The 26,357-nt window shown below is 37.8% G+C and overlaps 1 protein-coding gene across 3 annotated transcripts in view; it reads left to right on the forward strand.

The window, feature by feature from the left end:
• Window positions 1–16,909, forward strand: part of SH3PX1 (sorting nexin 33-like protein SH3PX1) — a 328,612-nt gene extending 311,703 nt beyond the window's left edge. For all 3 annotated transcript variants that reach the window (XM_067141233.2, XM_067141235.2, XM_068226248.1), the window contains exon 12: window positions 15,773–16,909. In XM_067141233.2, the coding sequence (XP_066997334.2) occupies window positions 15,773–15,817 (45 nt within the window). In that variant the 3' untranslated portion in view covers window positions 15,818–16,909. The remainder of the gene's footprint in view (window positions 1–15,772) is intronic.
• The last annotated feature ends 9,448 nt before the right edge of the window (window positions 16,910–26,357 follow it).

Below are 26,357 nucleotides of genomic sequence, written 5' to 3' on the forward strand. Positions count from 1 at the left end.
ATATACCATATATTGTATCATATTAGAAGTGCAGTGTTTTAATGTGTTTTTATCCCCATTCCATGAACAACACACATTCTTTAACTTCAAACCACAAGAAAATGCACACCTCCCCTTATGGTAATTGATCTAATGAGTGCTTATAATACAACTGAGGATTCACACAATCATCGCCAAATTCATGTGTAGTGTCTTGACATATGTCTGATCGGTATTACCAAATTGCAAATTAAATATAATTTCATAGGCACAAACGATAACAACTTTGCTACAGAAATTAACAATATAACCAATGTAGACATTTTTGTAGGTTATTTTTTATCACTAAAAATAATGTCTTACAAGTGACTCCTTAATTCGACAACAATAATAATAATAATAATAATAATAATAATAATAATAATCATCATCATCATCATCATCATCATCATCATCATCATTGCGCTATCAAAATTTACATCTCAAAAAATTAACAAAGCCAACCTCTATGACATTATTGTTGTTATTGTTGTTGTTGTCATAATAATACACTTCCATGATTGATGTTGAAGTCACTGAAAAATGCACTAGAAAATGGCATAAGGAAAATCACCAGTAAACCAGCCAGCCCATGAAATGCTCATTAAATGGCCTCTATATATTTTCCAAACGAAGTAACATATGATGATAATAATCATAACAATAATAATTAACATGACAACACAACAGAATTTATCATACAGACCCTAACTCTCACCTGCTCTAAAGTAAAATTCATGGGTGAATTTTCCAAGGAGTTTGAAATTAAAACAAGCTATGGACTATCACCACATCTCTTTAATTGTGTGTTGGAGAAAGTTATCCGTGAATGGGGAAAAAGAACTTCACAAGAAAGGTTTTCTGAACCAAGTATACATTGGAGGTTCAAAGAACAGTGTCAAGATCAATTGTCTAGTTTTTGCTGATAATTTAGCGATCCTTTCTAGAAACACAGATACAGCTGTAGAACAGAAAAACCGTTTGAAACAACAAGCTGAAAAAGCTGGACTTAGGATCTCCTTTGAAAAAATCAAGTACTTGACTAATATCTCCACAACTCCCCAACAACTAAAGACAAGGTATGGTAAGATTGAAAGTGTTAACAGCTTCAAATATCTCTGTGAGATTTTGCAGATGGATCTAATGAAAGAGAAGCTAACAACAGTAGGCGAGATAGGATGGCCGAAGCGTTTCGCAGAACACATGACCTGTACAAGAAAAAGGCAATTTCAATGCAAGCTATTCTCAGACATTACAACACGGTGATTAAACCCAAATGTCTCTCTGGAAGTGAATACCTCCAAATTACTGGAAAGGCTGGTCTGAGAGAAGCTCAGAAGTTTGAGAGAGAGATATCTTTCGAAAGATAATGGTCCCAGAGATTGTGGCTGGACAATACAGGTTGCGAGGACGGGAGGAACTTTATCAGAAAACCAAACGACTGATGGAATCCATCAAGAAGCGACAGCTCAAGTTCTATGGCCACCTATTTAGAATGGAAGACAAGCGGTTGACTAAGGAAATTTTTACTGTACTCGGTAGTAGACCGAACACATGTGATAAGTCGTTCAGGGAGGTCAGTAAGGATCTTTAAAAAAATTAGACTAAACTGTGAAGACATTGCTAACAGAAACAAGTACTGACACCAGTCAATAACTTCAAGGGCTTTCGTGAAGAAGAACGGCAGAACAGTGGGTGGACAGCAGAAAGCAGACATGCTGCCAGAGAAAGTATGCAACGATACTGGGCTGCAAACAAAGCTTCTGAAAATGTGTAAATGTTATATTTTGTGGCCTCTAATGGCCGTAAACATCTAAAAAATAAAATAAAAAGCTTCAAATAGAGTTCAAAGTAACTGCCGACTTCACTGCAGTATTATGTAACAGAAAGTTACCTTTAAGGTAGTCAGCGGGCCTCAACAAAGGGCAGAGCAATGACTGTTTGGACCCCTTGTTAAACCAGCAAAGAGTGCTACTGAGCACTTCGCTAAGATAAGTTATAACATTCAAATATTATAAGATATCAACAGAATTTAAACATCAATATGCCTACATTTCTAAACTATTTTCATTGATTTATAATAATTAATTAGAGAAGAAAGAAAAAGTGTGATTGATAGAATCTGATGATGTTCTTTCGAGAATGAAACCTGTTTTCTTTGTTTAATAGTGTTATCTTTTAACTGTTTGTTTAATGTGGAGAACTTATTTATATGTATTTCTAAGCATCAGTGGACGTTTAAAAAAAAACCCATGGCACTACAGCCCTTGAAGGGTCTTGGCCTACCGCTGCTCAGCCCAAAGGCCTCCAGATTATGAGGTGTCGCGTGGTCAGCACGACGAATCCTCTCGGCCGTTATTCTTGGCGTTCTAGGCCGGGGCCGCTATCTTTCGTCGGATAGCTCCTCAATTCTAATCATGTAGGCTGAGTGGACCTTGAACCGGCCCTCAGGTCCAGGTAAAAACTCCTGACCGGGCTGGGAATCGAACCCGGGGCCTCCGAGTAAAAGGCAGGCACGCTGCCCCTACACTACGAGGTCGGCTGTTAGTGGACGTTTAGGATCTGTAATTATAGGCAGTAATGTTTTGAAATAAGTCACTTGTTCTGTGTACTGGGTTGTATGGCAATGCCTCTCGTACAGCTATATTGAAGCTTCCAACGGATAGAAGTGTAAAGTTTATGAGGTTAAAGAATATTAAGAGAAAAGTGGATTAGGAATATACATTGTGACTATTTGGAAGTCACTGATAAAACAGTAGTGTGCATACGTCCTATTGAGAAAGATCATATAAATGGTTGTCAGGGGGCGGATGTTCAGAATTGTCTGAAAGGTGAAAAAATCCGAGTAATAACTGGACACAGTTGCAAGGAAACATCATGGAAAACCATGGGGTTGTGTGAGGCATGTTCTTTGACTAGAAACTATAAATTGTAGGTTTACGAATGATGCCTTTGTTCAAAAGATAGGCTGTGAAGACCTTAATTTCATTAGTACCGAGCTCGATAGCTGCAGTCGCTTAAGTGTGGCCAGTATCCAGTATTCGGGAGATAGTAAGTTCGAACCCCACTGTCGGCAGCCCTGAAGATGGTTTTCCGTGGTTTCCCATTTTCACACCAGGTAAATGCTGGGGCTGTACCTTAATTAAGGCCACGGCCGCTTCCTTCCCACTCCCAGCCCTTCCCTGTCCCATCGTCGCCATAAGACCTATCTGTGTCGGTGCGACGTTAAGCAACTAGCAAAAAAAAAAAAAAAAATCATTAGCTGCTCTTGGTTTTCATGCATTTCATCTGGTTGGGGAGAAGTGACCAGCTGTTCGAAGACATTGTGCATAACGATTCGTTTCTGTGACATGCAGGTTTAACAATATTGCAGTGAAAAATAAATAAAAATAATTCACTGGTCTTGCATCTGGTGGTGGAGCATGCTTTATATCTGGCAGTTCCAGGAACTGTTGCAGAGCCTGTGGAGGACTGTCCTGGTCAAGATTCCTTTCTTCCCAGTCACTGTCCTTATCAACATGATTACTGTCGCTCACTTGGTTACGGACAATCCCATTACATGCAGAAAATTCATTGTCTGAGGTGGAATCAGCACTAGATTAGACACACACAAGATCAAAATCACTTTTCACGAAGTCCAAGAGATCATCCCCACTCAACTCATCAATCATTAATTCTTCAATTCCCTCCCCTCGTAAACCACCCTTTCTACACTTCAATGCCCTGCTTTTACGACTTGCGTTTCAACAAGTCAAGAAAGCTGGAGACAGCATTTTATCTCTCAACAGTCCATGTAAAAGACGCCATACTGGTGGGAGGCAGAAGCAACAGAGTTCACGGAAATTAAATCATAAAGACTTGCCAACATCGAGATATAAAAGGATTAAGAAACATAAAAATCAAACAGTAAACACAAGTATGATATGCAACATACTGCCCCTTTGAAACACACTTTCAACAAGGAAAATAGGATCTCTCTCTCTGATTGGTTTCTTAAAGCTACCACTAGAGGTTCGAACAGTGACCACTCGAACATGCCCATTCCTACTTGGATGGATCTCCTGAATCACCTCTATAGGCCACTGCAGAGGAGAGAGGTTGTCTTCACGCAGAAGAACTACATTACCCACTTGAAAGTCCTTATGATGGTGACCCCAGCGTCACCTCGGCTGGAGTGCTTGTAGATAGTCTGAAGACCATTGCCTCCAAAAGTGTTGGTCTACTTTATTGTTGCATTAGTATTAGTTAGATCAACAGACAGTAACTGAGTTAGAGGTTCACCAATTACAATTTAAAAATGGCAGGGGAAAGGTAACAAAAATGAGGGTCATTAGTAGGGCCCAGATGTTTATGACCTAAAAATGTATTAAAATATGACAATAAATACGAGTTAAAAATTTTTGGGTCACATTTTCAAAATCTTGCCCTTGTTTAAATTAACATTATATTAAAAATATACTTTTAAAATGTAGAACATTCAATAAGAATAATAAATGAGTAATAATATTAATTTTATTATTATATTTTGAATTTATTTGTTTACTCATTACTCAACTCTGGGCAGAATGAAATGTTACATTTTGATGGGCGATCAGAAAGAATTACAATAGCAATTTACATATATTTTAAAGTTTCAAATAGGAACAGTCTTCTGTTTTTATGCAACATTGACTTGTAACGGAAAGAGGACTGCTCAATATTGCAGGATGTTATTGGACCATATTTGAAATACGTCATATCATTATAGAGTTCAATTGAGGCTTTATACACATTTGACTCTTTCTATACATCTTACCCTCCTAATTCACATAAATATATATTTCTAAGAAAGATAATTGTAAGAAATTACAGACAACAATTGGGAGATGTGAAAAATCTGTCTTCAAGACGACAGAGAGCAGATTTGCAAAAATGAAATAAAATAAAATAAAAATATGGCAAAAACACGAAAATTCACTGGGAAATATGATCATAATATGAAAAAATACCAGAAAATTACAAAAAAAATTAAAAGATCCAAAATATGACTTTATATGACCCGTGAAAATTGCATAATATTAGTCACCATAGATAAAATCATGCTTGACTTGTATTTCCCATGGAATGACATCTCATAAACATCCGGGCCCTAGTCATTAGTAATAGCATACAAGGGGGCCGATGACCTTAGATGTTAGGCACGTTTAAACAACAAGCATCATCATCATCATCATAATCATCAACGAGCATACAAGGGTCTTGAGTTCATACAAGCTTCTATTTGAGTGACTAAGGTGTATAGTTCTTCATAGTTTACAACTTACCGAGCTCGATAGCTGCAGTCGCTTAAGTGCAGCCAGTGTCCAGTATTCGGGAGATAGTAGGTTCGAACCCCACTGTCGGCAGCCCTGAAAATGGTTTTCCGTGGTTTCCCATTTTCACACCAGGCAAATGCTGGGGCTGTACCTTAATTAAGGCCACGGCCGCTTCCTTCCCACTCCTAGCCCTTTCCAGTCCCATCGTCGCCATAAGACGTATCTGTGTCGGTGCGACGTAAAGCAACTAGCAAAAAAAAAGTTTACAACTTGATTACCAAGTACTCTTCTTAGATGGTGCTTCATTGACTTGACCAATGATTCCCTTAACCCACCAAAATGTGGAGCATTGTATTGTATTGTATTGTATTGTATTGTATTGTATTTCGTCCAACTGATCATACAGTGATATGGGACACGTCAATAATCATATTTACAGTAACAAAGACTAAAACAGTAATATATAAGCCAAGATAAATTTGGTAAAGAGGCACAGATTTTTAAAAAAAAGTGATACATAAGTTAATTTTCAAGAGCTAAGTATTCTTCAATAGAATAAAAACAATGGTTAGAAACAAATTTGAATAATTTGAGTAATAATGTGGGGGTATAAACTTCCAGTTACAGCCATCACGTGAAAGCATATCTTGAATCCTCTCGTTATGGTCCTTTGATTGCAACATCTTGTACAATTCATGAAGTTGTGTTAGCTGCACCCTGGAAATTGGTTACATTGTCAGAATGAATTTCAGATGGTTTGCCACTATGAGCAATAAATCTCTTCAGTACTACAAGCCCTGAAGATGGTTTCCCACTTTCACACCAGGCAACTGGTGGGGCTGTACCTTAATTAAGGTCACGGCTGCTTCCTTCCCACTCCCTAGCCCTTTCTTATCCCATCGTCGCCATAAGACCTGTCTGTGTCTGTGCAACGTAAAACACAGATTCAAAAAAGAAAGCAAATGGCTACAACCCAGAGATGATAAACAAAATTATACGTAAAAAAGAAACTGATAAAATAAAGAAAAACCATGAGAGAAGAAAGAAAATCTCTGATTGTAATAAAGTCTTAATATTTACACATTTTGGAAATGAAGTTTTTAGAATTGCCAATATTTTCAGGAAATTTCAACTCAAAACAACCTTCAGAACCAGAAACACAATATCAGAACATATACAGTAGAAGTCCGCAATAGCGAGTACGGCATATAACGAGAACTCCGTTATAGTGACAATATCTTTCTGTCCCTTCAAAATTCCTATATTAAATTGTGTGTCGTCCTTCGGTTACAGCGAGAGACCTATCACTGACGCATCCGTTATTACGTGATACAGATGTCGATTCCCATAGGGATGTGTAATATTTGTTCCGAATGAGTAAATTTATAATACCAATATAAATGGTCCGTTATTGGACATTATAAATTTTCCAGCTAACTCATTCCAGGTTGCCAGCGGGGGCGAAACGCTGGCAACCTGGAATGAGTTAGCTGGAAAATTTATAATGTCCGTTATTACAAGCGATTAAGCGCACGCGATTTTTTCCGTTCCCGATATTTATGCACCCCAGCGATTATATTGCATGCGATCGATTACTTTCGGTATCATTTCCACCCTATGTCTACTAGTGAGTTTTCTCGTTGACATTCAAAGGCGATGTCGGAGTCGATTAGTAATACCCGTCGACTGCTGTTCGTGAAGAAAATTCGAAATGAAAGAGGACAATTTCGTAATAAATGCGTAAATAACGTGACCGATAGCAGTTGTTGACTCGTTAAAAATAAAGACTGAGATAAACGATCTCATAATTTTAATGTCGCATGCGGAAATTTAGTAAGAATGTGATACACCTCAAGATATGGCAGAGTACATCACTGATTTCAGAGGATAGTTCATATCTTCTGACGTCTAGTTAAATTTCGGAAAGGCTATTTACATGTAAATTTTTTGCGAGGAGGTTATCGTTTCTCTACATGTGTTTCAAATATGTTTTCATGAAACATATACGGTTAGGTTAGGTGACGCTGTTTGAAAAAGAAAACTGAAGTGTTTGCCACAGAAACCTCTGGAGTGATACTGTATTTCTCCGAATCCAAGACGACGTTTCTTTCTCTCAGAATCTCATGCGAAAACTCTTTGGTTGTCTTGCATTCGCGGCCTAACAGTAAGTTAATGGATACCACTGGCAACTACTGCAGTAACCACGCTGCTTCTTTTCACAACTCGTTGACAGTAAACGACCACCTCTTTCCTATAGCCTACATCGCTAGCCACGACAACCGGTTGTAGAGTGCCTGTGTGTAACGTCACTGGATCTCGGGAAATAGTGAAGAGAGAATGACGTTCTATTAGCCTCTACAAAAACGTTTCTCAAATCTGCAGAATGGCATCAAAATATGTGAACCTTCGAATTCGTAGACAGGCCGGCTGCTCAGTGGCAGAGCTATAACACGTCTATTATACTTGACGCTTAGTAAAATAAGTTTTATAGACAGCAGGAATATTTTCATGATGGATAGTCGTATTGTAAAGATACGTGGAAAAGGTATTGCCGGCAAATTTTCAACGGGTTCTCATCGATATTATGATGCCAATTTTAAGTTAATGGTTATTAAACACTCGGAAATGTAAAGTAATTGTGCAAGAAAATACAGTATAGGCCTAACTAAAGCCAATATTTGGCGTTAGCGTGAAGACAAAGAGGTAAAAAAAATGCAAACTGTATAAAAAATGCATTCAGTGGTCCGCAAAAAGAACGCTTTAAAGAAGTCGAAGATGAAATTGTGAGGTATGTGCATGAAAATCGCAAGGGAGGAATGGCCATACCGTGGCGCAATAAACTCGTTCGTTGACTTTCAACGGCCGCCATTAGGCCTATACAACGCTAGGCGGCAAGCGAGACGTGCATGTAGCGGTAGCCTGTTATATCTGACGCTAAGTAAAAGTAACGGTTTTATAGACAGCAAGAATAATTTCCTGATGGATCATCGTATTGTAGAACTGCATGGAATAGGTATTGCCGGCAAATTTTCAATGGGTTCTCTTCGGTATTATTATGCAAATTATAAGTTAATGGTCGTTAAACTCGCAGAAATAAAGGATAATTGTGCAGCCGCAAAAAAAAAAAAAAAAAAAAAAAAAAAAACGGCGCGACGAAAGCCAATGTTCGGCGTCTAAAAATAGTCTGAAATGCGTAGGCCTACTGTACAACAAAGGCATTCATATGATTTTACAAAATACTTTTTGAGCCTGATTTAAATTTTTTGAAGGAAAAATTGGGGTTAGTCTTGGATTCCGAGAAATACGGAACTATATTTTTTTCAGAATTAAATTAAACGTACACTTTCACATAGTATCGGATTTCGAAAAATAACAAGTAAGCCGTAGTGTGGATATCATCTGCGGAAACGCAAGTTTTGAATAAACTGATTGCCGTTTCATACCGAATTTTAATGTGTATGGGTTTTTTACGACTTTTATACAGAAATCTGATATAACAACAATCCACAATAGTGAGTAAATTTTTCGCTGTTATGAATTCTCGCTATAACAGACTTCTACTGTATATAATGCACCTAGTATCAACAAAAAAGATGTCTACACCAATTCGGGAGTTTATAGGCTCACTTGTGAAGACTGCAAAATGTTTCATATAGGAAGGACTGGACAAACCTTAAATCAAAGATACTAAGAACATTTCAAGGCAGTACAACAGATACTCAGCTTTTGCGGAACACATTTATAACAATAATCATACATTTTTGGGGATCAAAAGGGACATGAAATTAATTTTTAAAGGTAATTATGGATTTGAATTAAGCACCTGCAAAACCAGAGAGATATTTTTGGCACAGATAAGGGAACCTGATAAAGCTTTAAATGAAACAGTTGCAAGCAACATATTATTCACAACCTCGAGGTGACATAATGTCATGTGCTTCCAGCACGCTCTGCACTTAAAGCTGAATGTCTATTCAGTACTCGATAACAGCCTGAACACAAGGATAAGCCAGCCCTTCCTATGGTATGTTGCACCTTTTACAAACAACATTGTATGTTTATACGTATTGTTTGCACTCTTACACTTGTTCTTTCTTTTTCTTATTTTACAGTTGATCTCAACAGGGCTGCATTTTAACTTTTTTAAACTTATTTTAACTCATTTTGATGACACACTCACGTGGACTTAAATGTTGTAAACAATTTTAACACTGTTGATGGACCTTAGAGTCTGAAAACCGGTTTTGGATTTAAAATAGTGTGCCGATACGACTGTAATTAATAATAATAATAATAATAATAATAATAATAATAATAATAATAATAATAATGATAATAAATCAGATGTAAAGTCAGGATTGCTTTACGTGTTCCTACATTTCTTCTGAAGTACAATAGATAATTACGATATACCTTTCAACTTATTTCTTAGAGAAAACATCCCTTTCCCTAACCCATGCATTTCATCAGGATAGGAGGGTAACTTCAAACACATGTAAAATTTGTGCAATTGGTAATCATTTTTGGGTTTTTCTGAAATAGAATTACCATGTCAAGAGACGGTAAGGTCATTGCTTGTGGAACTAAAAATTATATCTGATTTGAACAATTTTAAATCTTTAACAAATGGAAAGTCTGGCCCCATGGTGTAGGGGGCTACGCGTCCGCCTGTCACCCGGCGGCCCCAGGTTTGATTCCCAGCCGGGTCAGGGGTTTTTGATTGTAAATGATTAATATCCCTGGCCTGGGGACTGGGTGTTTATGTCATCCTTAACGTTCCTTTCCTCACATTTAACACTTTACACTTCCGCAATTTCCAAATACACGCAGATTCATAACATATGTTGCAAAGTAGGGCAAAAGATCTCTGTAGATCTACGCCCCGAATAAATAGCGTTTTTAAAAAATTGCAAATTTCTCACTCATAAGGCATGGCAAGTAAAAAGTAAGAAGGCAATTCTTGGTACAGCAGAATATTTCTGCAGCAAAGCATTAGACCAACAAAGAGAGATTTATAGCTGTCAACCATAACATCTTTGGTAGAGCAGAGTTCTTACAGTACTTATCTGTTCCATCCCCTTCTAAATCCTGATGTACTCTGCTTTAAATCTATCAGAGAATGGTTTCTGAAGTTTCTACATCAAAGAAATTGTACTCAGTCTACCTTAGTGGGACGGTAATATCGATAAGAGGTAAAATATTATCCCATATGATAGGGAGCCGATCCTGTTACTAAACTGTGCATACTGATACTCGACATTGCAAGTAATTGTTTTCTTGTTTCAGGACCCCTGTGGTCACTTGTTATTTGTAAGCTGATATCTCTCTTGAAAATGTGATAATCTGGTTGATAAATCAGCAGCAACCCACAAGTGTGTGCCAAGTGAAATTGTGCAGCTGCGGTTTGAGTTTGGACATAAATATCAACAGTTATGTCCATCCAGCAGGTGAATAAGCACATAAATTGTTACCCAGCTCTGCCAACCTTAGGGAAGAATCCTTAGACTCGGTCAGAATTTCCGTAACTTCCAAGGCGCCATGTCCTCCGAAATTACCCTGCTAAAAGAACAGCTGTGCAAGTTATCATGGAAGCTCAACAATTAAGAAGAGTTCATTGACAGAGGAGAAGAGTACATCCGTAGGAACTGCCTCCTAATCCATCCATCCATGAAGTCACCAAGGAACCATAGGAGGATGATATAACCATACACAAGTATGACCTCCCGATTTTAGGTTAGGAAATTTTCATAAAATAACATGCATACATACGTACGTACATACATACATTATCATTATAGACTGTATGCCTTTCAATGTTCAGTCTGCAAGCCTCTATGAATTTTTCCAAGGAGTCCCTCGCCTGTAAAATGGGAGTGGGACTCCGTTGCTCCCATAGGTCCGAGGCTTGCTTAAAATGTTCTGAGCTCGGTAAATTCATGAAGCAGGATGCTATCCTACTTACACATAGTCCAAGTGAGGATCTCTCCTCTAACGGATTATGGACCACCGGTGGATTGTATAGTCCTAGCCGCCTGAGCACAAGGAGGACCATGACTCAGAATATGTCAATAATTTGTAATATAAAGTAGTGAATATCATGTGAATTTGTTAAGATCTAAGAATATAATATTAAAAGGAGGATTTGTAGTTAGGGAACATTGAACATACATATCCTTATATATGTATAACTTTTAATTTGGGTAACAGTCGGTACACATAGCCTGGCAATGAAGATTGTGCGACAGGGGAAACAGTGACTAATTCGGTAAAGATGGTTGAAGTAAGTTGAAAGTGTTACAACAAATGACTTCGAAACCACAGTTGGGAAGTATATGCTGAAGATAATTATTCATCAATGTGGATGAACACGAGAGATCGCCAGCTTTCATATCGGCCGCTCGGTAACCTATCTGCATGCTCCGGTTTTGAATGAAGATGCATTGACTGAGAGACGCTTGAAGATATTTAAGTTCAAGTGTTGCTACGAGTGGACTTTTGGCGATGCTACAGCCACATGGAGAAAGACTGTATATACATGTGTGCATTGCGATGAGGTTGAGAGAAGTTCTAATAGGCACGCTTCCATTTCAAGAAACAGCATACTAATGATGACATTGTGAACAATGCTTTGTTATTCTCTAACATGTGTTAAAAGTGGTGCCAGTAGTTATAAATTACATTTCAACACTATATATATTTGTTATATACATCTCTGATGAGAAAATTTGGATAAGTTACTGACAGAACTGGGAAATGGAAGTTGTGATAACCAAGTGGCATCTTCGCTGGCTTCTCACAAAGCTATTGTTGAAATCCCAGCAAATGCATGTGGATTTCCAAAATTAAATGTCAAGACTTGGCGGTTCAGATTCCATGTAAAACTGGAGATCCCGTTATTATGATCACAATATCAGATGTCGCATAAAAATAAAAGTTTTTTTAAAATTGAGAAACAATTGACTAAATTTCTGTGTAATAAAACTCTGCAAATGTGTTCAAGCACTGAACAAGTGACTGTGTAGCTTGGGTCGCATAGCTATCAGCTTGCATTCAGGAGATAGTGGATCGAGAGCCGAGAACCCTGAAGATGGTTTTTCTGTGGTTTCCTTTTTTCATACCAGGCAAAAAGCTGAGGTAGTACCTTAAGACCGCGATCGCTTCCTCCTCACTCCTAGTCCTTTCCTATCCATCTTCGTCATAACACCTATCTGTGTCGGTGCAAAGTAAAGCAGATTGTAAATGAAGAAAAGAAGAAAATTATTCAGGCACAAGGTATTTCACTGTTTTAGGAGGAAGTTAGCAAATTTTTTTCTAAAATTAATTGTAGGTATTCAGGAATGCTTTGTGATGTTGGCTTTTGAGCATTGCTCATCTAAATTTCCCAGCTCTTGGCAGATACGGGTAGTGTTGTAGATATATATTTCTTGACAAGTATGACTGATGTAGGTGAGTGTATGTGGAGTCCTTCAGGTGTACGTTGTCAAGGTGAAGTAATATTGCTTTTTTATGTTCAGAAGGTTAATGATTTTGTTGTGTATGCATTTGGTATTTAGTCATTACAGAGGTGTAATTTTTAAAAATTTATATGGAGTTGAAATGTAAATAAATTTAATTCACATGGAGAGAGATTCCAATCAAGCTCATCAAGTTGATGAAGACACGATGATTACTTACAGCCACGCCTGTCGTACATAAATTCTTTTTACACATCCACTGACAAAAGTCACCCGGGGTAGTGCAGAACTGTGATTCATCGCCGAACACAATACAACCCCATTCGTCAGGAGTCCATGCTTCCCAGTTACGGCACCACTCCATACATACCCGTTTGTGTTGTGCATCCTCTAAATTTTTCACTTGATACATGCCGGCTCCATGGCTAAATGGTTAGCATGCTAGCCTTTGGTCACAGGGGTCCCGAGTTTGGTTCCCGGCAGGGTCGGGAATTTTAACCATAATTGGTTAATTTCGCTGGCAGAGGAGCTGGGTGTATGTGTCATCTTCATCATTTCATCCTCATCACGACGCGCAGGTCGCCTACCGGCGTCAAATCAAAAGACCTGCATCTGGCGAGCCGAACTTGTCCTCGCGCACTCCCGGTACTAAAAGTCATACGCCATTTCATTTCATTTGATACATGGAATCATCCCTATCCATTCATATATACAGTGATAAGTATGGTTTCACTCAGCATGCTGCATATAATTTTTCCAGTAAGCCATTTACACATGTTCACACCTGGCTGCACACTCTACTACACACAAGGGTACATGAATTATGGCATCATGTGCAGTATGGATAATTTCTTGGTCTAGGATGGATTGAATCTCCCAGTATATTAAACAGATATTAGAAGAGATTATTGGTGAAGCAAACTGGACAGACGATATTTGATGAGAGTAGAACTTTGCAAGTTCAGCACCATTTCTCTTAATGAAGCAAACTGAACAGGTGATTTGATGGGAGGAGAGCTGTGCAAGTTCAGCACCCCTCCTTGCAGTGCAGTGTGCTGGTGGTGGAAGGTTTACAAATTGTCTCTTTGGTTTCACACAGCAGTAGGTTTTGTTAATCCTAGCACTGCTGCAGATTTTTTCCCTTCAGATGCTGAAAAGATTTTTCTTAAATGAACAGTCTTCAAACTTCTCTTTAAAATATTATGAAAAATCATGATATACAGATGTGATACACCATTTTAAAGCTGAGAGATCTGTATTTCTGCTAAAATACTAAAGTAATTGCTCAAAAAAATAAAGGCAGTAGGGAAGGAAATATTCCAACAATTATAAACTATTAGAAAAAAAAAATCATTGTTTGGAAGTTCAGTTAATATCTGAATTCTGAAAATGTAATATTATAATTAATATTCTGCTAAGTCTCTGTGTGAACTTTTTTGCTTTGCTTTACGTCGCACCGACACAGATACGTCTTATTGCGATGATGGGATAGGAAAGGCCTAGGAATGGGAAGGAAGCGGCCGTGGCCGTAATTAAGGTACAGCCTGGTGTGAAAATGGGAAACCACGGAAAACCGTCTTCAGGGCTGCCGACAGTGGGGTTCGAACCCACTATCTCCCAATTACCGGATACTGGCCGCACTTAAGCGGCTGCAGCTATCGACCTCGGTCTCTGTGTGAACTAATTGTTATAAAGGAGGAGCTGCATTTTGAGGAGGTATATTTCGAGGTGGAGGGTGATGTACACTAAATATACAGTATATTTTCCTGGTAAACTACATTCTGGAGCTTCTATATCACACTAGTTTGCACTTTTATCCCCAGTATCTGCATTTAAAACATTAACTTGCAGCAGAGTATGAGTAGTAGTCCCTTGGAGCCTACCTTTGTTGTCCAAGTCAGTGATTTGAGTTCAGGATGTAGTGGCCAGTAGTTTACTTTCATTCTCATCATCTATGAATACAAAACATCACTATCTGTGTCTTAAAAATAAGTTGCTTCATTTCATTGCTGCCAGGCTTTGGCAGCCAACACAGTTCCTATATTCACTGCTAGATGGGGGCTTCATTCATTCCATTCCTGACCCGATTAAAACTGGAAACAGGCTGTGGATTTTTATATCATAACTGTCGACATGAACTTACGCCATTTTACTTGAGACAGTGCCTGTACTTGAAGCAAATGCCTCTAAGGACTCGCAAAAACCTTCAAAAAGGAAGATAAAATTCTTGTTCACACAGAAAACATACAGCTTCCACCATCTGCTAAGATTCTTACAAACTACGTCTATTCTTCCTGACCATCTGTCACTCCAACAGTCGCACTTGAGAAAGTGGCAGGTCAGCTCTAGGGTTAAAGGCCAAGGAGCCACATTTAGTACAAAGTAGCTTCCAACCCCTCTCTTAAAAATCAGGAACTAATATTTTTGCTTCTAGCAATATTTTCGTTTTTTAAATCTTGATACCCTGTAGCTTTATTACGAGAGTCATGGTGGAAGTTGGTTGTAGTACAGAACAACACTGAATAGTTTTATTTTTTAGTCTTACATCACCTGTACTCATTCTAACACAAACAAAGTAAGTTACACCCACTATTACATATACTAAAAAATTGCTTCCAACCTGTGCGAGCCTTTAGTTTAAATCACTTGTTTGTGATGTTTATGTACCTTTGGTGTATATTGGTGATGTAGTAAGCCTGATTTGCATGTCTGAGATTTTTGTGACTGGATAAAATGTACTTGCATTTTCCTACCACTGAACATTGTAAGGAAAGTGGAAGGAAACACATTAAGAGTACAACACTCGAGAAGTGCAGTATTACATTCCCTGTGATATTTGCTATCATAGTCCACACTGGCTTTACCATTCCTCTACTTTGACTCCATAGTGGATAGAGGAAAGTTTCTTAATGTTTATAATTTGGTAATTGATTTTTGAAATTTGTCAGAAATTTGAATAAGGTTTTTTACTGGAATGTAATGTATTCTTTTTCTTTTCCTTTCCAGATTATTGAGCAGTTACAACAAGCATTGCAACTTTACGAATACTAACAGTGGCCTTTGCTACCATGCACTGTTTCATATGACGCACTTAGTGTGTATCTTTGGCACATATTTATAGTACATTTTGTATATAATGTGGAAAACATTATTGAAATAACCAGGAAGAATGATAACATGTTTTACCTCCTGACTGTTGAATGAATGGAGATAGTGAAGCATTATTGTTTGGCCATATGTGCATTGTATAATTTAATAGCACTTTCTTTTGCGTGTACAAATCTGAAGTATTTTATTGTTTTCATTTTTCTGGTTCTAGTCGACCAAATATTTGCCTTCCCAGGTGTGAAAAAAAAGATGTATATTAATTGTATAATCCTGTAATGTGTTTTGTATATTTTTTGGACCATTTTATTCTTAAATGGTTGCATAAAGGTGCACTACTCGTAAGAAAAAATGAAATTGAACTCTTTCATTAATATGTATATTTGATTTGATTGGGAGAATTTCAGTATTGTGTGATTGTATCAATAAGCCAAGTGTATATTTTGAAGAATTATGTGGAACGAAAACCTGTTCCAGTATGGATGGTTAATTTATTAACATCATAAATGTTTCCAACTGTAGTTCAATAACTTGTTAATTTTAAAATTCTGTTCCAGATTTCTTTGGGCCATGCATATTATCTATAAGGATAAAAGACAATCATATCACATGTTACCCTCTGTATTACATAAAAATGAATTGATGGTACATAATCTTTCAATAGCAACTAAGACCAGTATTTTCTCTAACGAGTTTTGAATAATATATGCTCAATTCCTTTCCAGATCATGCAAAATCGATTTTTATTGCTTGTCTTTAGGTATTCCAGTGCAGCTGAATTGTATACATCATATTTCCTTGGTACATTCCTCCTCCCAGGACTGAATGATTGTTCTTTGTTTGGAGAAAAGTTCTACAATTGAAACTGGTGACTATTTGAATATTTTGAACATATCTTATTTATACTGCTTTGTAATATTGTTTCACATGTTTTTATTTCTATCTGTTACTGTGAGAATTATACAATAATTTAATTCTTCTGAATTATTGGATGAAATATTTAATGAAAATAAAACATGTTTGCATATAAACTTAAAATTGCATTGTTTTTATTTTCTAAACAACAAAGTGAAGAGTTAGTTTTCTGTATTTCCTTGTTTGTTGATTTAGAAGGAATTTCCCCCTGATTCTGTTTGGACTAACTTGAACCCTTACTATTCAGATGAAATTCAAATTCTTTAGGATGAATTATACAAATAAGAACAATACTTGTATTAGAAAAAATAAAAACAGCCATATATATATATATATATATATATATATATATATATATATATATATATATATATATATATATATATAGAGAGAGAGAGAGAGAGAGAGAGAGAGAGAGAGAGAGAGAGAGATATATCGATCCTGTTGACTGGATTTCTGATAAAATTGTTGTCGTCAGGCAAATATTGAGATTACATCACAAATAATGTCAGGCTAATCAAGAATCTCGAACACCAAGATAACATATACAGTAGAAGTCCACTATAGTGATTACGGCATATAACGAGAACCCTGTTATAACGACAGTTTTTGTCTGCCCCTTCAAAATTCCTATAATAAACTGAGTATTAACCTTTGGTTACAGCGAGAGCCCTATCACTGATGCATCTGTCATTACGAGCGATTAAGCGTGCACGATTTTTCCGTTACTGATACAGTATTACCCCTCCTTTACACTTTTCAAGGGACCCAGGAATACTGGTGTAAAAAGGGGGGGGGGGGGAGTGTAAATCGTGGGAATCAACTTTTACAGGTATATATAAAAATGCTCTGGAAAAGGAGGTAAATATTACACAAATGCATATTATTAATTTATAGAGTATTTCAATCTCAATCGATTTACTGTACTTACCTCAAATAAAGGTCCATGTAAGTTAATTACTGTACTGTACTGTATTAACTGTTCACTACACTGCCTTTTTAATTCTGCTCATCCTTTGCCCAGAAGGAGGTTACTGGTAGGTGGTTAAAAATTTATGTAATATATTAATATACAGTAGTTGCTTTCTTAGAATGGCTATAGAATTATCTAAGATACAATATTTTCTCTGACTGAAACATTTTAATTGCTACTATTGTACCTATATTTACAACATTAACACAAATTTATTCCAGATGGAAAACTGCACAATCACTACTTCCTACCAAAATAGTCTAGAATTGATCTCTGTTTACACTTCTTATTTCTTATGACTTCCATTTGTTTTCAAGCTCATAAAGGTTATGAAAATTATTTTCACCCCCCCTCCACATATGACAGATACTTGCATAAAACATCACTGCTGCACTTGCATCAGCACTGCTAGGCATCACTTCACTGTCTTCCTCTGCTTCATCACTGTCACTGGTGGGAGATTCGGCTGCTGTTTGCTCAGCAACCAACTCCTCCACACTTCTTTCCTCTGCAGTGATCACAGAATCATCTACCCAAAGAAAATCTTCAGTAGTGCAGTCTGACTGCAACAACTTTAAATGATGATGGATCCTTTCCAGCATCCATAAGAAATAAAATTCGCTGCTCCAGGTTCTTCCTATAAAGTGACTTAAAGGAGTGAATAACTCCTAAATCCATAGGTTGTAGCTTGCTTGTGCAGTTAGCAAGCAGAAATTCTAACTGCACATTCCTCAAATTAACATCCACAGGATGTGCAGGACAACGGTCGATGAAAAGAAGGATCTTCCTATTTTGCGCACCCATTTTTTAATCCAGAGCAATTAACTGCTGTCAGAAAAGATAGGTCATCCAAGCTTTACTTGTATCATTATTCTGGCTCGGGGACTGGGTGTTTGTGTTTGTTCCAGCACTTTCCTCCTCGTATTCAGATGACACGCTACACTACCAACCACCACAGAAACACGCAATAGTGATTACATCTAGTGATGGGCAATCTGAGACAAGGTCTCGAGATTTCTCAAGACTAGCGCAGGCACTATTTCTCGCGATAAATTTTGAGAGATCTCCAGCGCATTGTCCCCGCAATATGCAGCGAGCAGCATGTCGTAAGCCTATAGGTAGTTGGAGCTGAATGTTGTTTGTGCTGAGTATGCAAATAGCTAACCACGGGCCTTCTCAATTTCGTAAATACGTGTCAACAAGTGACTGAATGTGTTCGTTTCTACCCAGGTTATTTTGACGCAGTATAACATAATTATAAAGGATACACATTCTGGCATTGTATGCACTGGTAGGTACATGAATGAATGGTTTACGTACAGAACCTGGCGGCTACTGTAGGTACACGTACCTGGATACTAGAGGCGTGCATTATTCGAACTTGAGACGAGGCAAGATGCGCCTTGCTACATATGCAACCACCATTACGCATGAATGGAATGTGTAATCTAAAATGCTTCAGGTTGCACCAGTTCTTTCGACAGGTAGGTGTACATCGTTATCAGACCCCACATTCAATATCACATTATGATCATTGCTTGTGTTTACCGATATTTTGGTGACGAAGGAAATAATTCCTTACAATGTTATAGAGTATTCGCGTCATAATTAGGTACTTTGATATATGATGGTGCAATGTGAAATTGTGTCTAGTTGTACGCGACAGCTTGAAAACAATGTCGTGGATTACATGTGATAAATATCATTTTTGATCCGCATTGATGATATTTGATTGAAATAATAACAATAAGTTATTTTATTAATTTGTCCACCTAATCAATACAATAAATCTTGTCTTTGTTGTGTTACATTGACATGTTAATTAAAATGGTACATGTTTCGCCTTACATATAGGCATCATCAGCCATGGGTTTAACCTTGAAATAAAATCAGGCACCTGATTTACATAAAAATAAGATAAAACTAATATATAAAAAGCCTTGAAGAGACTTGAAAGAAAATGAACATTAACAATGTTGGTTTGAAAAACAATGCTATAAGTGAGAAGTTTATAATTGGTGAAAGTATTTACAATATTAACATTCAAAGACTAATATTATAAGTAAAATGAATGGAGCAACAGTTTGTTGTAAACAAGTGGTAAAATTACTATAAAATAATGTTGACCGACTAGCGGTTGGAAATACGATTTTGAGCGTCATCCTCAATATTATCTAACATGTACCATTTTAATTAACATGTCAATGTAACTCAACAAATCATCATCATCATCATCCTAAACCATCTCCAGTTTCCCGGGTGTGGTATATGAGCCTCCTCCATCTCATCCTGTCCTTGAACCATTCTTCCTCCACCAACTTGTCCCAATCATAACCTCTCAGCAGTACATCGCTCTTAACTAAATCTATCCATTTCCTTCGTGGCCTTCTCACGGGTTGTCTTCCTTCTACCTTTCTGTCAAATTCCTTCCTTGCAGTTCTGTTTATTGGCATCCTCTTCATGTGACCAAACCACTTCAGTCTTGATATCTGAATGTTATTGAGGAGAGAATCATCTATTCCTACTTCTTCTCTAATTTTCTCATTCCTAATCTTGTCTTTCCTGGTTTTCTGGATCATAGTGCATAGGAATTTCATTTCAGCTGCCTGAAGTTTGGAATTATCTCTATTGGTCAGTGTTGTGGTTTCGAGACTGTACGTAAGAATTGGTGTATAATAGGACTTGTACAATGTCATTTTTGTTTTCATGGGTATTTGCTCACCCCATAGCAGGTGTCTTACCTGGTGGTAAAATTGTGTTGCCTTATTGATTCGATTGTTCACCTCATGTTTTGGTAGGTTGTCATTTGATATAACGCTACCCAAGTATTTGAAAACTGGCACGCTGTCCAGTTGAGCTTCATTTAACATGACTATTGTTTCTGCTCCTTCCCCATACACTTTCATCACCACTGTCTTGGTCTTGCTGATGTTTAAAACATATTTCTTAAACTCCTCATTCCAGCTTTGTATTCTCTCTCCCAATTCCTCTTCTGAGTCACTCCAGATCGCAACATCATCTGCAAATGTGAAGGCTCTGATATCTCCATGTTCTTTCCTTTTAATTGATTTCATTACTACATCCATTACAATAATAAATAGAAGTGGTGACAATGAGCTGCCCTGCTGCACTCCTCTCTTTGTTTCAAACCAGTCCAACAAACCACATCCTACTTGAACACAGCTTCTGTTCCCACTATACAACATTTTCACTTCGTCTATGAGGCTGTCTCGCACTTGAAGTTCTTTCATGCATTGTCAAATTCTTTCTCTTGGTACACTATCGTATGCTTTCTCAACGTCCAAAAATATTAGAAATAAAGGCTTGTTCTTCTCCCAGTATTTTTCCATTAGCATCCTAATTGCAAATATAAGGTCTGTAGTTGACCTTCCTGGTCTGAAACCATACTGCTCTTCTTCCAAAATTGGTTTAACAATATCTCTGATTCTGGTCTCTATTATTTTTTCCAATATTTCAGGACATGAGACAGTAGTGTGATACCACGGTAATTAGTACATTTTTGTCGGCTTCCTTTCTTGAACAGAGGTACAATGATGCCCATCTTCCAGTCCTCAGGAATAGTATTTTCCTCCCATATCTTGTTGAGCAGTCTGTAGAGCCATTGGATTCCTGGAATTCCTGCTGCTTTCAGCATATCTGCACTTAGTTCATCTATGCCCACTGCCTTTCCTTTCTTCATGGTCTTGAGCGCATTTTCAACCTCAAGCCATGTAATTGGTGGTTCAGTTGTGGTTCCTCGACTTGGCTCTCCTCTATCCGTTGTTATGTTTTCTGTATCTCCATTCAGCAGCTTTTCGAAATATATCTTGAGTTCTTGTTTAATTTCTCCCTCTTCTTCTGCCAGAGTTCCATCATCACGTTCTATTGCTTTTATGGTCTCTTGATCCCTTCGCTTGTTTTTCACTACTCTGTATAGCAATTTCATATTTCCTCTACTGTCCTCTTCCAGTTTGTCTGCAAACTCATTCCATTTCTTCTCTTTTTCTTCCCTTACAATGTTCTTTACAGCAAGTTTCTTGTTCCTGTATACTCCTTGAAGTCTTTGTATTTCTTGTTCTTTTCGTTCTTGTCCCTGTTTTTGTTTTTCCTTGTCCAGTGCCTTCTTTATTTGGTTTCTTTCTTTCACCACTGTTTTCACTCTATCATTCCACCATGGTGTCTCCTTTTTTCTTTTGATAGAACTTGTAACTCCACATAGGTTTTTGGCTTCTCCCACAAAGGTGTCTTTGAAGGCCTTCCATTCTTCATTAACGCTGGTTACTTCACACTTCGGCAAACTCTGTTGAATCCTTAGTTTGTATTCTTCTTTTATTTGGACTTCTTGCAACTTCCAAGTTTTAACCCTTGGTTTTTTCGTAATAAGTTTCTGCGTTTCTTTTGCCTTATGTTTGAAGTCTACTACCAAGAATCTGTGGTCACTGTCCATGCTTTCACTAGGGATGACCTTTACATCTGTGATGTACCTGCCACCATCTTTATTTGTGATTACGTAGTCAATCAATGTTCTATACTGGCCATCCCAACTGTACCTTGTTATTCTGTGACTCTCTTTTTTTGAAGAATGTATTTTTGATTATAAGATCATTTCTTCTGCACAGATCTAATAGTTGTTCTCCTTCTGGGTTCCTTTGTCCAAATCCATGTGGACCAATGATGTTCTCGTACCCAAGTCTGTCTACCTCAACTTGCGCATTTAGATCTCCAATAATAATATTAACAACATTTTCCTCATTAACTGTATCTTCCAGGTCTTGCCGAAATTTCTCTTTGTCTTCCTCACTGCAGCCTGTCTGTGGGGCATACACTTGTATGATGGTGTACTTATTGTTCTCCAGTTTCATGAACATTTTAATGATTATATCACTTTTGCAGATAACTTCAGCTGTAGCATCAGTCCTTTCGTTAATTAAGAATCCAACACCATTTTTCGCTACCTTCTCCTGTCCACTCTAGTATAATTTATAACCTCCACAAAGTGTCTTACTTCCAATTCCTTTCCATTTGGTCTCGCTTAATCCCAATATTGATATTTTTCTTCTGTCTCATGTCTAGGAGTTCTTCTAACTTTCCAGTTAATGACAGAATGTTCATAGTTCCAATTCGGTATTTGGGTCTCTTTTTTATTTCGGGTTTCCTTTCAGAACATTGTATATCATCAGCCTTACGGTCATCATACTTTACAATTGCCTGAGAGGACGTGTCAGTCCGGTCTATAATATTCTTTCCAAGGCTCTTTTTCTTATTGAAAGCAACTGTACTCAATACTCTCCTGCTGACTTGCTAGGCCTAACGCATAAGAGGATTTTCTTTCAGGGTTTACTCCCTTAGCCTCTGAGGATGCCTTCCTCGTCCTACAAGGCAGTAGGTTCCATCTGTACACCCCAGAAGGATGGGTTGCCTCTTCCGTCATCTCCACCGTACCGAAGTCCATCTTCTCCGCCGTAGATGCCGTTGAGGTCTTCACCCTTAACCCAGGGCAAGGGCCCTCCATATTTATGACCCCTGGAGAGAGGGTGTCCCAGTATTTTAAAACCCCCAGGAATTGGGCTACCTGTTGGTCCGCGGGTTGTATTGGTTATTTCAACCAGCCCTACATACTGTAGGGGCCCCCTATCCGCCACCTGGGGACGCGCTCTGTAGGGGTCAGGTTCCCCTGGTTACTTATTAGAAGTTAACCCCACCCACAAGGAGTAAGGTTATTTGCAGAGTAACTCAACAAAGACAAGATTTATTGTATTGATTAGGTGGACAAATTAATAAAATAACTTATTGTTATTATTTTAATCAATGTCGTGGATGTTGGTTATTTTGAAGAGATGTCGCATAGCACAGTTTGCTGTGTTACTTATTCAAAAGAAGTAAAATACGTCAGCAGAAATACTTCTGGGATGATCCGACACTTAAAAACACATAATATAAATGAAGAGCAATAGTCGCACAACACCTCCGGCCCGGTCTTAGTCACAAGAAGCTACCCTGCTGACAACGATTGTGAGTCATCCAGGTAGGTTTACATCCTAATAACAGTTATTAACAAATTATACGGGTTATTCAGCTAAGAAGTCCACCTGAAGTAACTCGTGAACGGTTTAAGATACTGGCATTCTGTGTTCACTTTCGTTAATGGTATTAAGGAGCTCATAGTTCAACATGCAGTGCTTTCCTAGGCTTTTGACAAAATTTATAGTCACACACGTTTCCATACGAAAACTGCTGATGATAACTATCAAGCTTACACTCGTAGTTACTGGGTCGTCGCACAGCTCGCAGCACACAAGATCGGTCTCGAGCGTTGCCCATCACCCCTGCTGAAAGAATTGGAGTAAAGTCGGGCATTTTAGATGACACATGCCACTCGTGTAATGGGGGTTGCATATGTAGCAAAGCACATCTTCCCAGTCTCAACGTTCAATTAATGCAGCCTCTAGTATCCAAGTAGGTGTACATCCTGTCTACAGCTATTCACAAATTATGCATAGTTATTCAGCTAAGATGTCCACCACAAATAAGTCATGAACAGTTTAAGATACTGACATTCGGTTTTCACTTTCATTAATGGTATTAAGGGGTTCATAGTTGAACATGCAGTAGGCCTACTTTTCCAGGCTTTTGACAAAATGTATTGGCTCACACATTTTCATATGAGAACGTTATTTCATGCAATAACTGCCAAAGATATACTATCAAGTTTACAGTCTTAGTTACCGGTACGTCTGACATCTTGCACTACAGAAGGATCGGTCTCGAGATTCTCACGAGAGTCTCGAGTGAGAGCGTTGCCATACAAAATATCAACACGCATAATGCCGATGCTGGAATGGCAATTTTATAGTCTATTGGATCATAATATTTAAACATTTCTTTTTACATTAGTGGGAGATCACACACATTTAGCTTATACGGTTTTGGGATGGCTTAAGTATTCTATAGTAACATCACTTCCTTGAAGAATGAGAATCGCTATACAAGTGGAGTGCCGGTTGGATGGCAAGAATGCTGGTAGAGAGCTTGATTGGGTTTCATTAAATAACGGATTATTTCATCTCCGTATAAAGAAGCTGTATGTTGTTTATGTTGTGAAACTTTTGAAGTTGTTCTGTGTAAGCCTGAAGGGGAGTTAAACTGGATTCTGGATGTAAGTGTGCGTCTAGTGAACGTGTTTAAATCTGTGGTATAAAAGGAAAAAGTGTGTGAGTGCTATATGAGAATGGTTTATTAGTGGATTTAATATTCTTGACACTTACCCTTTAGACGTTAGGAGGAAGTCCGGTTGTGTAGCTTGTGTGAGGTGGTCTGAACAGTCGCTTTATCTCTGCTTCTTGTATTGTAGGGGTGTGTCATTGTTGGCCGGGAGTGTGTTGGGAGGAGTGGGTTGGGCGGGGCGTTAAGATCACTCTTGGTGCAAGTGGGGGAAGGGCTGTGGCTGGGCAAGGGGGCAGTGGCTGCTGTTGATATATGGGTATTAGTGTTGGATTTATAGTTGAAGATTTTAAAAAAATTATTACTGTATGTTAAGAGATGACAATAAGTTAGGAATTTGTTCCGTGACCGGGCTCTTTGTTTCTACGATGTCATTTAGATTTTTATTGAAGTGTTGGTTTAAAAAGATGTAGGTATTTGCAAATTCAGTCATTAGACTACCTTTATTAACGATCTTTAAGATTTGAAGGTCCTGGTCTAAGGTAGTGAAGTTATGCCTCGTTTCTTTCATACGAATACTCACAGCGGAGTGTTTGTTGTGCTTAGATGTGTTGTAATGCTCTAAATATCTTGTATGAAAACTGCACCAATTTTTTCCGACATGAGAAAATTCACATTGGGCGCATTTGAGTCTATAAATTCCTGAATTGGAGTATCGGTCGTGTGTTGAATTTACTGTATGGGAGTTAAAGAATATATTTCTGTTAGTATTAACAGGTTTTGAATGCAATATTGATGTCCTGTTTCTTGATTGGGTTGGTGATCTGATATAGAGCCAGATTTGTGAAGGTAAAGGCAGCAAAACTGGTTTTTTTTTTTTTAGGTCTTTCAGGGGTTAGGTTAGTAGCAGTTCTTAATGACACGTTTGCCATCATTGATAAACGGCATAACAACAGCAACAACATTTTATAATTTCTTAATGGACTCTAACATTACCTTCAGAAAGGAAGATGAAAACACAACTCTTTAAATTTCCTAGATGTAACCATAAATAGAGCCAATAATTCATTCAAATTTCAAATCTCTAGAAAACCCACTATTGCCCTTCTGACTACAAGAAATGAATCTATGAACCCACATTCTCACAAATTAGCAACCTTCTACAGCTTAATCCATAGAGCGTTCAAAATTCCCCTTTCCAGTGACAACTGAAAAAAAAGAACTTCAATACATTAAAGAACTGGCTAAACTTAATGGCTACTAACCAAACACGGTTAATAAAATTATAAACAAAATCAAATTAAAAACTGCTACTAACCTAACCCCTAAAAAAAAAAAAAAACTGTTTTGCTGCTTTTACCTTCACAAATCCAGCTCTATATCAGATCACCAACCCAATCAAGAAACAGGACATCAATATTGCATTCAAAACCCATA

The sequence above is a fragment of the Anabrus simplex genome, chromosome 2, assembly GCF_040414725.1.
Source record: "Anabrus simplex isolate iqAnaSimp1 chromosome 2, ASM4041472v1, whole genome shotgun sequence".
NCBI classification, from domain to species: domain Eukaryota; kingdom Metazoa; phylum Arthropoda; class Insecta; order Orthoptera; family Tettigoniidae; genus Anabrus; species Anabrus simplex.